We start from the raw sequence: 12,766 nt of genomic DNA, 5'->3' as shown, positions 1-12,766 counted from the left end.
ACACACGCGAGCAGCAAAAGTGATAATAATGGACAGAGCGCGGCTGGCCCGACGTCACAGCTCAAGTGAGAATAGAGCCCACAAATCTGCTGCCGTAACAAAACCACAGGCGTTTCGCCAATTTTCACGCAGGAACGGATGTGTTTGGTCGTGCTCACTTCACGGATGTCAAAGGATCCACAACACTGCCGCCAACGCTATTCGACCCTCTTCCCCCTGCTCCTATTCGATAGAAGGTCAGTCAAGCTTGAGCTTCTTTCCTCCCCTATGATCACACCGGCGCGTGTGCGTCCTTTCCCAGCTCAGGTAAAGTTAGCGCCGGCAGTAACACGAAAGGCAACGAAAATTCAAGAAAAGAGAACACAATAATGGACGAGGAACCACAATATGTCACACATCAGCACACACAACAGAAAGCCAGCAAGAAAAAATATAAAAAAGGGGGAGGAAAGCAGACACAATATGGCCAAAGGTACTTCAGATGATAATGCAACCGCCCCAGCCCGCTATGAATTTAAAAATGCTCACTCGAGCACGACGCATAGATGAGTCGGTGAGTGAGTGCTCACCCGTGGTAATACGGCAAACGAGAAAACGGAACCAACGTCGACGTTGATCCAGATCGGTCAGATAGTGATGTCAAAAAAATCAACAGATATCAAAGGGAAGTAGTGACAAGAGGAAGTGCAACACAACCCAACAACTATTGTTCAACCTTAAAGGTTTCCTTCTCCCTCCCCTTGAAGGACAGTAGTATCTCATTCGTTGCATCACCGCGCAGGGTGTCCCTTACAAACGTCGCTTCTGCAATAAACCCTACCATAGAAAGCGCACCGACAATAACACCACAAATAACATTCGAATACCACAAGCGCTGACGCACAGGACCCTCAGGCAGTTCCACAAAGAGCGCAAGCGGGTTATCTGCAAAAGTTAACGTAAATGTGTCACCCCCACTTTCCTCCGCAGGTTGTACCGTTGCGTTAACATTAAGAAACATTTTTATTCCTACAATTGCAACAGCATCTGCCGCTTGCGCAAACGTGCGACAGGCGGGGGCGCCGCTCCGGGCGCTGTATTCTTCCACCAGTCGCGAGCCAATCCGCCGGCCCATCGTGTCCAGTTGCTGATTGACAACCTCTACATCATCGGCTTGGGGAAGGTCCGTAATCATCTGCTGGACAAGCGCGCCGTACGTAATGGCGAAAAATTCAGCGCTTGCCTTCTCGCCACTATCGAAGGCCACTTCACCCAATTTGGCAGCAACCTGCCGCTGTTGGGACATGAGGCACTACTACTCTCTCTCAGCGACGGCAAGCGCAAGAATAATTACCTGTAACCTTAGCTTCTTTAATTCCTACTTCGATTACTCCAAGAACCAAAAGAAGAAACGCACAATGATTGATGGAGCGCAGTCTACTCGTATGTGTTACTGATAAGTTTGGTTGTGAATCTCAAACATATCTGAATTATATTTATATACACACTATCAGGCGCTCTCCCCTCCCCCCTCTTCACCCCTGCTCCCCTCTCTATCCCCTTGTATGTCCCGTTGAAACACCCAGAATTCAACAAAAGAAAAGGAGAGGAATGCAGCTTCAAAATGCGGACAAGGGCATACCTCCGCCCGGACAGCAGAGGAATTCGCATCTTCCCCCCCCCCCCCCCTAACCCAGTTGCAGAGGAGTCAAAGCTTAGCTCCCAAACTGTACGCACTCACGCTAGCGTGCAGGGGGGAAAAAATAGAGAAGGGGTATACACAGAATGGTTGTACTATTCCAAGATGACGGGAATTTTGTCTGTAAGAGGCAACTTTCCCGTCACAGTGAAACACATGAATAGCGACATACATTTTTTTTTGTACTGAGAAAGGAAAAAGGTAAAAAGGCAAATGCAAAGACATGTGGGGTTGATCAGCTAGAATACATACCGCGTCCCCAACAATACTCTTACACAAATTTCTCTCTAAGGCAGCACACTGTTTTCACTTCATGAAATGTGACAGCCGACGGAATGTCAGGGGAAAGGGGTGGAGAGAAGGCAAATTCAAAAAAGAAGTACATGTATATTTATGCATAATCGCCTCCTTGTCAGCTTCCAACTGTACCACCCACTATTTGTTCTTCCGCTTCCTTTTTCGCTTAGAATTAGCCAGTCCCCTTTCGAAGTTCACCCGCGTGAGGTACGCGCGGAAGCAAGCCTGGATGGTGGAGGCATACCTCGTCGTCTGCTCGTGCATGCGCTCATAATGCTTCTCGCGCATCTCTTCAATATATTTCTCTAGTTCATATTCATTCCTTTCGGTACATAGTGCCCCCAACTCACCATCCAATGCAACTATGGCCTCAGTGTCTTCCTCCGTCTCCTTGTTGAGCGCCACAGATGCAGCATGCAAAGTGGCCATTTGAGTGTCGTACTCCGTTATTGCGGCGCTCACAGCCGCCTCCTTCTTTGCTCGCTGAGTGCGAAGCGTTGCGGCCTCCCCTTGATTCGCCGCAATAAGTCCATCGAGTTTCTGTTTTAAGTGCTCCGCTTCCTCCTTCAGTGCGTTGATACGCTCCTCCTCCTCCACTTGGCGTTCCTCTTCCAGTTTGGCATTTGCCTCGCCGAAAGCCGACAGCTCGAGTTCTAACACACTACGAGTGTACTCGATCTCATCCTCTAACTGGCGCACCTCCGCCTGCAATGCAGCCACTTCTGTGCGACGTGCCTCCCTTATCTCATGGTATTCACGTTTCAGAGCCTTCACATCGGCGGATGAACTCTTCTCTTTGTTAACCGCCTCATGCAATATCTTATAGTTGTGTATGTCCTCAGTTACAGTAGAGGTGTTGCGAACAACCAACAGCTCACATAGGCACTCGACGGTGCGCTGCAGCGACAACATTCCAGGATCGACTAAACGATTGAAAACGCTAGGCTCCATGGGATAAGCACCCGGTGGTTGTGCTACAGCTGAGTCGTCACCGCTTCCCCACTTCAGCGAGTGAGCAACAAGCTCTGTGTAGCCCTCTTGCTGCAGGGTGTCCAACACCGCACGAAAAAGTTTGTGGTGTCGGTTAATATCGTATTCATCCACTGCGCCCACCGACGTGGCGGTGTCTAGCATTTCCCTTTCTAATTCTGCGAACTCAGTCATTTGCAAAAGTAACTCATTATTATCAACGTCAGTTGCGTCACCATACCGCTCAGCAAGACCATATATAAGCTGAGCAACATATGTTGAGTTGTCATCCTCTCCGTAAATCTGCGCTGCCGCCCCATTCATACCCTGATTCATGCTTGCCTCCGCCAAAAGGTTCCGCGCCGCTTCAAGGCAGCTTCTACGCGTCCAGGGGTACAAGTCTACGGGAAGAAATGCTATGAGTTGCAAATCGCGTAAGAGATCCCGCATGACGTACTCAATCCGGTCCGCCTGCCGGCGTGTCAACCTATCCATTTCCATGGTCAACGGTTAGCTAATGCACTAATGATTATTTCAGCAGCGTTGGATATACCCACGGGCGTTAATAACAAGTGGTTAACGCAAAGCATACGTCCAACAAAACAGAAGAGCAGATACGGTTGAACACCAGTAATACAACTTAAAAGAAATGTACAACACACAATACCTCCATGAGGTAAAAACCAACCTCTAACGTTGCTCACGTTATACACCACTCCTCCACAAATGGGACATCGGCGGGCTCGGTTCAACTACAAGCCTTTAGCCCAGATCGTGGGCATATACTCATACACTACACTTAATTGTGCTTACAACAGCGGTAATGCCACTAACAAACTCAAAAGAAGTAACATTCACCACCACACGATAAAGCCCAAAAAAGGTACCACGTCGGCTCGACCATCCGGACATTACATGCAGCAGATCCCACACACACGATTATACCAAAACAAAAGAACTTTAACTCAAAAAGAAAAAGCCAACACGGATATATACGGAAGTCACGTGCAACAGTAACCTAACAACTCCAACAGAAATATTTGATCAGGCAATAACACATCCCTCCATACCTATAATCCTAAGCTAAAGTAAGACACTATTACAAAACACAGTGGAAAAAAGAAAGAAAGAAACCACTCACAGACAAGTAACAACAACAAAATACATGACAACAATATTAGCAGCAAAATTTTTCAACAACACCACCGCACAAAAGAAATATAGAGAGAGCAACAATCAGCATAACTCGGCGACATACAAGAGCAAGAAGCGTCAGCACGGCGCATCCTACAACAAATAGCAGCCAAATAAACCCCAGCCAAATAAAAATACACTAAAAATCGTCTAATCTAACCGCAAATAAGAAGATACACATACATATAAACATCAGTTTCTCAAAAAAAAAATTATACATAAAAACAAACATATCAAACTCATAAGTAAGTAGCAACTCTAAAATACTACTACCACTTTCAAAAAAAACCCAAAAAATACAATTACAGTACACAATCCTACTGAGTGATCTGCGGCATCGTGCGGCCGCGGTACTGCTGGCTCTGGAGCATCTTAGATCGTTTCAGCTCCTCGCGCTCCGCGGCAATCTTCACCTCCTCCTGCTTCGCCAGGTGTGCACGGTACTCCACCATCTTGCTGCGGCGATCCATGTTGCCGGACTCAACCTCCTCAGCAGGGTGAACAAAATCGATACCAGCCTGGTTCAGCGCATCCTCAGTAGGTCCAAACATCTCCAACGCCTGCGCCATCTTGTCCTTCAGCATCTCCAACTCTTCCTCCACCTGCGCACGAAGTTTGTATAGGTCTTTCTTCTTGTCGGAGTGTAGTTTCGCGTTGGGGTCAAAGGTCTCAATGGCAAACTCCAGTTGAATGTGTGTGGTGCGGATGTTGCGATCAATCTCCTCCAGGCGCTTTTCTTTCTTGTACACAAGCTGGCCAAGAGTTTTGTACAGGCGACGGAATGCCTCCAGGTACTCCTGGTGCACCTGCAGCCGAAGGTCAGACAACTCATCGTTCGTCTTGTCATGGCGTGACTTGACGGCACTGCAGCCCTCGGCTACGATCTCCTCCAGCATACCCATGCAGCGAAGCGCAAGGTCGCAGTTGTACACAGACAGTTCCAGCAGCTTTTTATGCTGGCCACATACATCGAGGAACTGTTGGTACTCCACCTTACGCTTCTCCTCGCGGTCGTTCTCCTCAATACGGCGCTTCACCTCTTCAAAACGCTCCGTCCCAAGGCGCTGCAACACGCGCTCCAGTTCCTGAATGCGACGCCATGCCTCGTCCTGTTTGTCGAGGTTCTCGTGGATGAACCGCTCCGACTTCTCCTTCTGCGTGGCGAACCGTTTCATGGCTTCGGCGTCCTCCAAGTCAGCTTTCTGGATGGCATCGTGAAGGTTACGTAGGTCGTCCTCGCAGTGTTGCTTAAGGCGGCGCTTCGCGTCCTTGATTGAGGCAGATTCCTGAAATGACTTCTTCTGTACCTCGTGGATCTTACTGAAGCTCTTATTCTCATCCTCAGTTTGCCCAATGATGCGAAACTTGTCGGCCACAAGCTCCACAAGGTGCTCCAACAGCTGCGCCTTAATGTAATACTGTTCCTCAGCAATCGCCATCTCACCATCGGCAATGGCAACATTACGGATTTCGTTCGCCTTCTCAACGGCTGCAAGTTGGGCTTTGATCTGCTCCTCGTTCCCAAGAAGAGCCGTCTGCACAACAGCCACGTTCATCGTGTCCTCAATATTCTTCAGTGCAGCCACAGGAACTTGCGCCATCTCAGAAGCGTCGAGCTGGGACCGGCGCAGTTCGTCTTCGATTTTCTCCAGTTTGGCGATGGCATTGTCGATCATGCCGGTGAAAGACACCGTGCGAGTCTTGTTGTGATGTTGCTTCAGTTCGTTCATTGTCTTCTTGAGTGCAACAATCTCCATGAACTGTGGCTTGTCCTCCGGCTTGTACAGTTCACGCACAGACATCTCAAGACCACAGACGCGCATCAGCTTCTTGATGTCATACGCCTCTGTCAGGCTCCACTTCGTCCCACCCTCCACTGAGGCAAGCAATTCATGCGCTTTCTCGTGTGCAGCCTGCAGCTTCTGCTTCTGCGTCTCACTCCACTCGGATACGTGCAGGTCCTGGACATATTCCTCATTCGAAAGGCAGGCGGTCTTCAACTTCAGGTTGTGAATTTTCTGCTTGCGGGCGGCCTCCAGCGTGATATCTGTTACCTCCGGGACGGCTGGCTGCTGCTGGTCCGCAGGACTCACAACACCTTCAACTTCCTTTCCGCTCATTGATGCTTTATTGCTTTCTCTTAAATTTGGGATAACCGTAGTTTATGCGGCAGTAGTTTGACACCTTTTCGAGGGGGAAAGAGACAAAAAAGGAGAAGACAAGGATTAAAGGGTGCACCCAAAGGAGGAAACACACGGTTGGTGTGCAGTGATGCATATCAAGTTGCACAACAGTGCAGACTCAAAACGGCACTAATGAACCAGATGTCAGACATGCAGCTACGATCTACACAAACAGTGACTCTCTAATGCCGAAGGATAGGCACCGCAGTGCACGTACACAGCGGCATAGATTGAAATACTACATAAAGGTTATACATTGATTATAATGAAAGACATTTAAGCGCAGCGCTACTGAGTGATCTGCGGCATCGTGCGGCCGCGGTACTGCTGGCTCTGGAGCATCTTAGATCGTTTCAGCTCCTCGCGCTCCGCGGCAATCTTCACCTCCTCCTGCTTCGCCAGGTGTGCACGGTACTCCACCATCTTGCTGCGGCGATCCATGTTGCCGGACTCAACCTCCTCAGCAGGGTGAACAAAATCGATACCAGCCTGGTTCAGCGCATCCTCAGTAGGTCCAAACATCTCCAACGCCTGCGCCATCTTGTCCTTCAGCATCTCCAACTCTTCCTCCACCTGCGCACGAAGTTTGTATAGGTCTTTCTTCTTGTCGGAGTGTAGTTTCGCGTTGGGGTCAAAGGTCTCAATGGCAAACTCCAGTTGAATGTGTGTGGTGCGGATGTTGCGATCAATCTCCTCCAGGCGCTTTTCTTTCTTGTACACAAGCTGGCCAAGAGTTTTGTACAGGCGACGGAATGCCTCCAGGTACTCCTGGTGCACCTGCAGCCGAAGGTCAGACAACTCATCGTTCGTCTTGTCATGGCGTGACTTGACGGCACTGCAGCCCTCGGCTACGATCTCCTCCAGCATACCCATGCAGCGAAGCGCAAGGTCGCAGTTGTACACAGACAGTTCCAGCAGCTTTTTATGCTGGCCACATACATCGAGGAACTGTTGGTACTCCACCTTACGCTTCTCCTCGCGGTCGTTCTCCTCAATACGGCGCTTCACCTCTTCAAAACGCTCCGTCCCAAGGCGCTGCAACACGCGCTCCAGTTCCTGAATGCGACGCCATGCCTCGTCCTGTTTGTCGAGGTTCTCGTGGATGAACCGCTCCGACTTCTCCTTCTGCGTGGCGAACCGTTTCATGGCTTCGGCGTCCTCCAAGTCAGCTTTCTGGATGGCATCGTGAAGGTTACGTAGGTCGTCCTCGCAGTGTTGCTTAAGGCGGCGCTTCGCGTCCTTGATTGAGGCAGATTCCTGAAATGACTTCTTCTGTACCTCGTGGATCTTACTGAAGCTCTTATTCTCATCCTCAGTTTGCCCAATGATGCGAAACTTGTCGGCCACAAGCTCCACAAGGTGCTCCAACAGCTGCGCCTTAATGTAATACTGTTCCTCAGCAATCGCCATCTCACCATCGGCAATGGCAACATTACGGATTTCGTTCGCCTTCTCAACGGCTGCAAGTTGGGCTTTGATCTGCTCCTCGTTCCCAAGAAGAGCCGTCTGCACAACAGCCACGTTCATCGTGTCCTCAATATTCTTCAGTGCAGCCACAGGAACTTGCGCCATCTCAGAAGCGTCGAGCTGGGACCGGCGCAGTTCGTCTTCGATTTTCTCCAGTTTGGCGATGGCATTGTCGATCATGCCGGTGAAAGACACCGTGCGAGTCTTGTTGTGATGTTGCTTCAGTTCGTTCATTGTCTTCTTGAGTGCAACAATCTCCATGAACTGTGGCTTGTCCTCCGGCTTGTACAGTTCACGCACAGACATCTCAAGACCACAGACGCGCATCAGCTTCTTGATGTCATACGCCTCTGTCAGGCTCCACTTCGTCCCACCCTCCACTGAGGCAAGCAATTCATGCGCTTTCTCGTGTGCAGCCTGCAGCTTCTGCTTCTGCGTCTCACTCCACTCGGATACGTGCAGGTCCTGGACATATTCCTCATTCGAAAGGCAGGCGGTCTTCAACTTCAGGTTGTGAATTTTCTGCTTGCGGGCGGCCTCCAGCGTGATATCTGTTACCTCCGGGACGGCTGGCTGCTGCTGGTCCGCAGGACTCACAACACCTTCAACTTCCTTTCCGCTCATTGATGCTTTATTGCTTTCTCTTAAATTTGGGATAACCGTAGTTTATGCGGCAGTAGTTTGACACCTTTTCGAGGGGGAAAGAGACAAAAAAGGAGAAGACAAGGATTAAAGGGTGCACCCAAAGGAGGAAACACACGGTTGGTGTGCAGTGATGCATATCAAGTTGCACAACAGTGCAGACTCAAAACGGCACTAATGAACCAGATGTCAGACATGCAGCTACGATCTACACAAACAGTGACTCTCTAATGCCGAAGGATAGGCACCGCAGTGCACGTACACAGCGGCATAGATTGAAATACTACATAAAGGTTATACATTGATTATAATGAAAGACACTTAAGCGCAGCGCTACTGAGTGATCTGCGGCATCGTGCGGCCGCGGTACTGCTGGCTCTGGAGCATCTTAGATCGTTTCAGCTCCTCGCGCTCCGCGGCAATCTTCACCTCCTCCTGCTTCGCCAGGTGTGCACGGTACTCCACCATCTTGCTGCGGCGATCCATGTTGCCGGACTCAACCTCCTCAGCAGGGTGAACAAAATCGATACCAGCCTGGTTCAGCGCATCCTCAGTAGGTCCAAACATCTCCAACGCCTGCGCCATCTTGTCCTTCAGCATCTCCAACTCTTCCTCCACCTGCGCACGAAGTTTGTATAGGTCTTTCTTCTTGTCGGAGTGTAGTTTCGCGTTGGGGTCAAAGGTCTCAATGGCAAACTCCAGTTGAATGTGTGTGGTGCGGATGTTGCGATCAATCTCCTCCAGGCGCTTTTCTTTCTTGTACACAAGCTGGCCAAGAGTTTTGTACAGGCGACGGAATGCCTCCAGGTACTCCTGGTGCACCTGCAGCCGAAGGTCAGACAACTCATCGTTCGTCTTGTCATGGCGTGACTTGACGGCACTGCAGCCCTCGGCTACGATCTCCTCCAGCATACCCATGCAGCGAAGCGCAAGGTCGCAGTTGTACACAGACAGTTCCAGCAGCTTTTTATGCTGGCCACATACATCGAGGAACTGTTGGTACTCCACCTTACGCTTCTCCTCGCGGTCGTTCTCCTCAATACGGCGCTTCACCTCTTCAAAACGCTCCGTCCCAAGGCGCTGCAACACGCGCTCCAGTTCCTGAATGCGACGCCATGCCTCGTCCTGTTTGTCGAGGTTCTCGTGGATGAACCGCTCCGACTTCTCCTTCTGCGTGGCGAACCGTTTCATGGCTTCGGCGTCCTCCAAGTCAGCTTTCTGGATGGCATCGTGAAGGTTACGTAGGTCGTCCTCGCAGTGTTGCTTAAGGCGGCGCTTCGCGTCCTTGATTGAGGCAGATTCCTGAAATGACTTCTTCTGTACCTCGTGGATCTTACTGAAGCTCTTATTCTCATCCTCAGTTTGCCCAATGATGCGAAACTTGTCGGCCACAAGCTCCACAAGGTGCTCCAACAGCTGCGCCTTAATGTAATACTGTTCCTCAGCAATCGCCATCTCACCATCGGCAATGGCAACATTACGGATTTCGTTCGCCTTCTCAACGGCTGCAAGTTGGGCTTTGATCTGCTCCTCGTTCCCAAGAAGAGCCGTCTGCACAACAGCCACGTTCATCGTGTCCTCAATATTCTTCAGTGCAGCCACAGGAACTTGCGCCATCTCAGAAGCGTCGAGCTGGGACCGGCGCAGTTCGTCTTCGATTTTCTCCAGTTTGGCGATGGCATTGTCGATCATGCCGGTGAAAGACACCGTGCGAGTCTTGTTGTGATGTTGCTTCAGTTCGTTCATTGTCTTCTTGAGTGCAACAATCTCCATGAACTGTGGCTTGTCCTCCGGCTTGTACAGTTCACGCACAGACATCTCAAGACCACAGACGCGCATCAGCTTCTTGATGTCATACGCCTCTGTCAGGCTCCACTTCGTCCCACCCTCCACTGAGGCAAGCAATTCATGCGCTTTCTCGTGTGCAGCCTGCAGCTTCTGCTTCTGCGTCTCACTCCACTCGGATACGTGCAGGTCCTGGACATATTCCTCATTCGAAAGGCAGGCGGTCTTCAACTTCAGGTTGTGAATTTTCTGCTTGCGGGCGGCCTCCAGCGTGATATCTGTTACCTCCGGGACGGCTGGCTGCTGCTGGTCCGCAGGACTCACAACACCTTCAACTTCCTTTCCGCTCATTGATGCTTTATTGCTTTCTCTTAAATTTGGGATAACCGTAGTTTATGCGGCAGTAGTTTGACACCTTTTCGAGGGGGAAAGAGACAAAAAAGGAGAAGACAAGGATTAAAGGGTGCACCCAAAGGAGGAAACACACGGTTGGTGTGCAGTGATGCATATCAAGTTGCACAACAGTGCAGACTCAAAACGGCACTAATGAACCAGATGTCAGACATGCAGCTACGATCTACACAAACAGTGACTCTCTAATGCCGAAGGATAGGCACCGCAGTGCACGTACACAGCGGCATAGATTGAAATACTACATAAAGGTTATACATTGATTATAATGAAAGACACTTAAGCGCAGCGCTACTGAGTGATCTGCGGCATCGTGCGGCCGCGGTACTGCTGGCTCTGGAGCATCTTAGATCGTTTCAGCTCCTCGCGCTCCGCGGCAATCTTCACCTCCTCCTGCTTCGCCAGGTGTGCACGGTACTCCACCATCTTGCTGCGGCGATCCATGTTGCCGGACTCAACCTCCTCAGCAGGGTGAACAAAATCGATACCAGCCTGGTTCAGCGCATCCTCAGTAGGTCCAAACATCTCCAACGCCTGCGCCATCTTGTCCTTCAGCATCTCCAACTCTTCCTCCACCTGCGCACGAAGTTTGTATAGGTCTTTCTTCTTGTCGGAGTGTAGTTTCGCGTTGGGGTCAAAGGTCTCAATGGCAAACTCCAGTTGAATGTGTGTGGTGCGGATGTTGCGATCAATCTCCTCCAGGCGCTTTTCTTTCTTGTACACAAGCTGGCCAAGAGTTTTGTACAGGCGACGGAATGCCTCCAGGTACTCCTGGTGCACCTGCAGCCGAAGGTCAGACAACTCATCGTTCGTCTTGTCATGGCGTGACTTGACGGCACTGCAGCCCTCGGCTACGATCTCCTCCAGCATACCCATGCAGCGAAGCGCAAGGTCGCAGTTGTACACAGACAGTTCCAGCAGCTTTTTATGCTGGCCACATACATCGAGGAACTGTTGGTACTCCACCTTACGCTTCTCCTCGCGGTCGTTCTCCTCAATACGGCGCTTCACCTCTTCAAAACGCTCCGTCCCAAGGCGCTGCAACACGCGCTCCAGTTCCTGAATGCGACGCCATGCCTCGTCCTGTTTGTCGAGGTTCTCGTGGATGAACCGCTCCGACTTCTCCTTCTGCGTGGCGAACCGTTTCATGGCTTCGGCGTCCTCCAAGTCAGCTTTCTGGATGGCATCGTGAAGGTTACGTAGGTCGTCCTCGCAGTGTTGCTTAAGGCGGCGCTTCGCGTCCTTGATTGAGGCAGATTCCTGAAATGACTTCTTCTGTACCTCGTGGATCTTACTGAAGCTCTTATTCTCATCCTCAGTTTGCCCAATGATGCGAAACTTGTCGGCCACAAGCTCCACAAGGTGCTCCAACAGCTGCGCCTTAATGTAATACTGTTCCTCAGCAATCGCCATCTCACCATCGGCAATGGCAACATTACGGATTTCGTTCGCCTTCTCAACGGCTGCAAGTTGGGCTTTGATCTGCTCCTCGTTCCCAAGAAGAGCCGTCTGCACAACAGCCACGTTCATCGTGTCCTCAATATTCTTCAGTGCAGCCACAGGAACTTGCGCCATCTCAGAAGCGTCGAGCTGGGACCGGCGCAGTTCGTCTTCGATTTTCTCCAGTTTGGCGATGGCATTGTCGATCATGCCGGTGAAAGACACCGTGCGAGTCTTGTTGTGATGTTGCTTCAGTTCGTTCATTGTCTTCTTGAGTGCAACAATCTCCATGAACTGTGGCTTGTCCTCCGGCTTGTACAGTTCACGCACAGACATCTCAAGACCACAGACGCGCATCAGCTTCTTGATGTCATACGCCTCTGTCAGGCTCCACTTCGTCCCACCCTCCACTGAGGCAAGCAATTCATGCGCTTTCTCGTGTGCAGCCTGCAGCTTCTGCTTCTGCGTCTCACTCCACTCGGATACGTGCAGGTCCTGGACATATTCCTCATTCGAAAGGCAGGCGGTCTTCAACTTCAGGTTGTGAATTTTCTGCTTGCGGGCGGCCTCCAGCGTGATATCTGTTACCTCCGGGACGGCTGGCTGCTGCTGGTCCGCAGGACTCACAACACCTTCAACTTCCTTTCCGCTCATTGATGCTTTATTGCTTTCTCTTAAATTTGGGATAACCGTAGTTTAT

General features: G+C 50.6%; 6 protein-coding genes across 6 annotated transcripts, besides 2 other annotated features; all 6 read right to left on the bottom strand.

The window, feature by feature from the left end:
- Positions 1 to 12,766: part of a sequence feature (sequence corresponds to BAC RPCI93-5H5) that runs on past both edges of the window.
- Tb927.8.5030 (trafficking protein particle complex subunit 3, putative) lies at positions 704 to 1,285 on the bottom strand (the record flags this gene model as incomplete). Its single annotated transcript, XM_842240.1, has 1 exon — positions 704 to 1,285. One exon carries the CDS (start codon positions 1,283 to 1,285, stop codon positions 704 to 706), a length of 582 nt encoding a protein of 193 aa, XP_847333.1.
- Positions 2,114 to 3,445, bottom strand: Tb927.8.5020 (hypothetical protein, conserved; the record flags this gene model as incomplete). The annotated part of the gene is made up of 1 exon (XM_842239.1): positions 2,114 to 3,445. The coding sequence occupies one exon, from the start codon at positions 3,443 to 3,445 to the stop codon at positions 2,114 to 2,116; it is 1,332 nt and encodes a 443-aa protein (XP_847332.1).
- Positions 4,456 to 6,258, bottom strand: Tb927.8.5010 (69 kDa paraflagellar rod protein; the record flags this gene model as incomplete). Its single annotated transcript, XM_842238.1, has 1 exon — positions 4,456 to 6,258. The coding sequence occupies one exon, from the start codon at positions 6,256 to 6,258 to the stop codon at positions 4,456 to 4,458; it is 1,803 nt and encodes a 600-aa protein (XP_847331.1).
- Positions 4,456 to 12,766: part of a sequence feature (Number of repeated genes in array uncertain. Overlapping BACs RPCI93-4A8 and RPCI93-5H5 contain different number of repeats, three and five, respectively.) that runs on past the window's edge.
- On the bottom strand, positions 6,610 to 8,412 carry Tb927.8.5000 (69 kDa paraflagellar rod protein; the record flags this gene model as incomplete). Its single annotated transcript, XM_842237.1, has 1 exon — positions 6,610 to 8,412. The coding sequence occupies one exon, from the start codon at positions 8,410 to 8,412 to the stop codon at positions 6,610 to 6,612; it is 1,803 nt and encodes a 600-aa protein (XP_847330.1).
- On the bottom strand, positions 8,764 to 10,566 carry Tb927.8.4990 (69 kDa paraflagellar rod protein; the record flags this gene model as incomplete). The annotated part of the gene is made up of 1 exon (XM_842236.1): positions 8,764 to 10,566. The coding sequence occupies one exon, from the start codon at positions 10,564 to 10,566 to the stop codon at positions 8,764 to 8,766; it is 1,803 nt and encodes a 600-aa protein (XP_847329.1).
- Tb927.8.4980 (69 kDa paraflagellar rod protein) lies at positions 10,918 to 12,720 on the bottom strand (the record flags this gene model as incomplete). Its single annotated transcript, XM_842235.1, has 1 exon — positions 10,918 to 12,720. One exon carries the CDS (start codon positions 12,718 to 12,720, stop codon positions 10,918 to 10,920), a length of 1,803 nt encoding a protein of 600 aa, XP_847328.1.

Source organism: Trypanosoma brucei, chromosome 8 (assembly GCF_000002445.2).
Source record: "Trypanosoma brucei brucei TREU927 chromosome 8, complete sequence".
NCBI lineage: Eukaryota > Euglenozoa > Kinetoplastea > Trypanosomatida > Trypanosomatidae > Trypanosoma > Trypanosoma brucei.
This window is presented reverse-complemented; position numbering and strand designations above follow the sequence as displayed.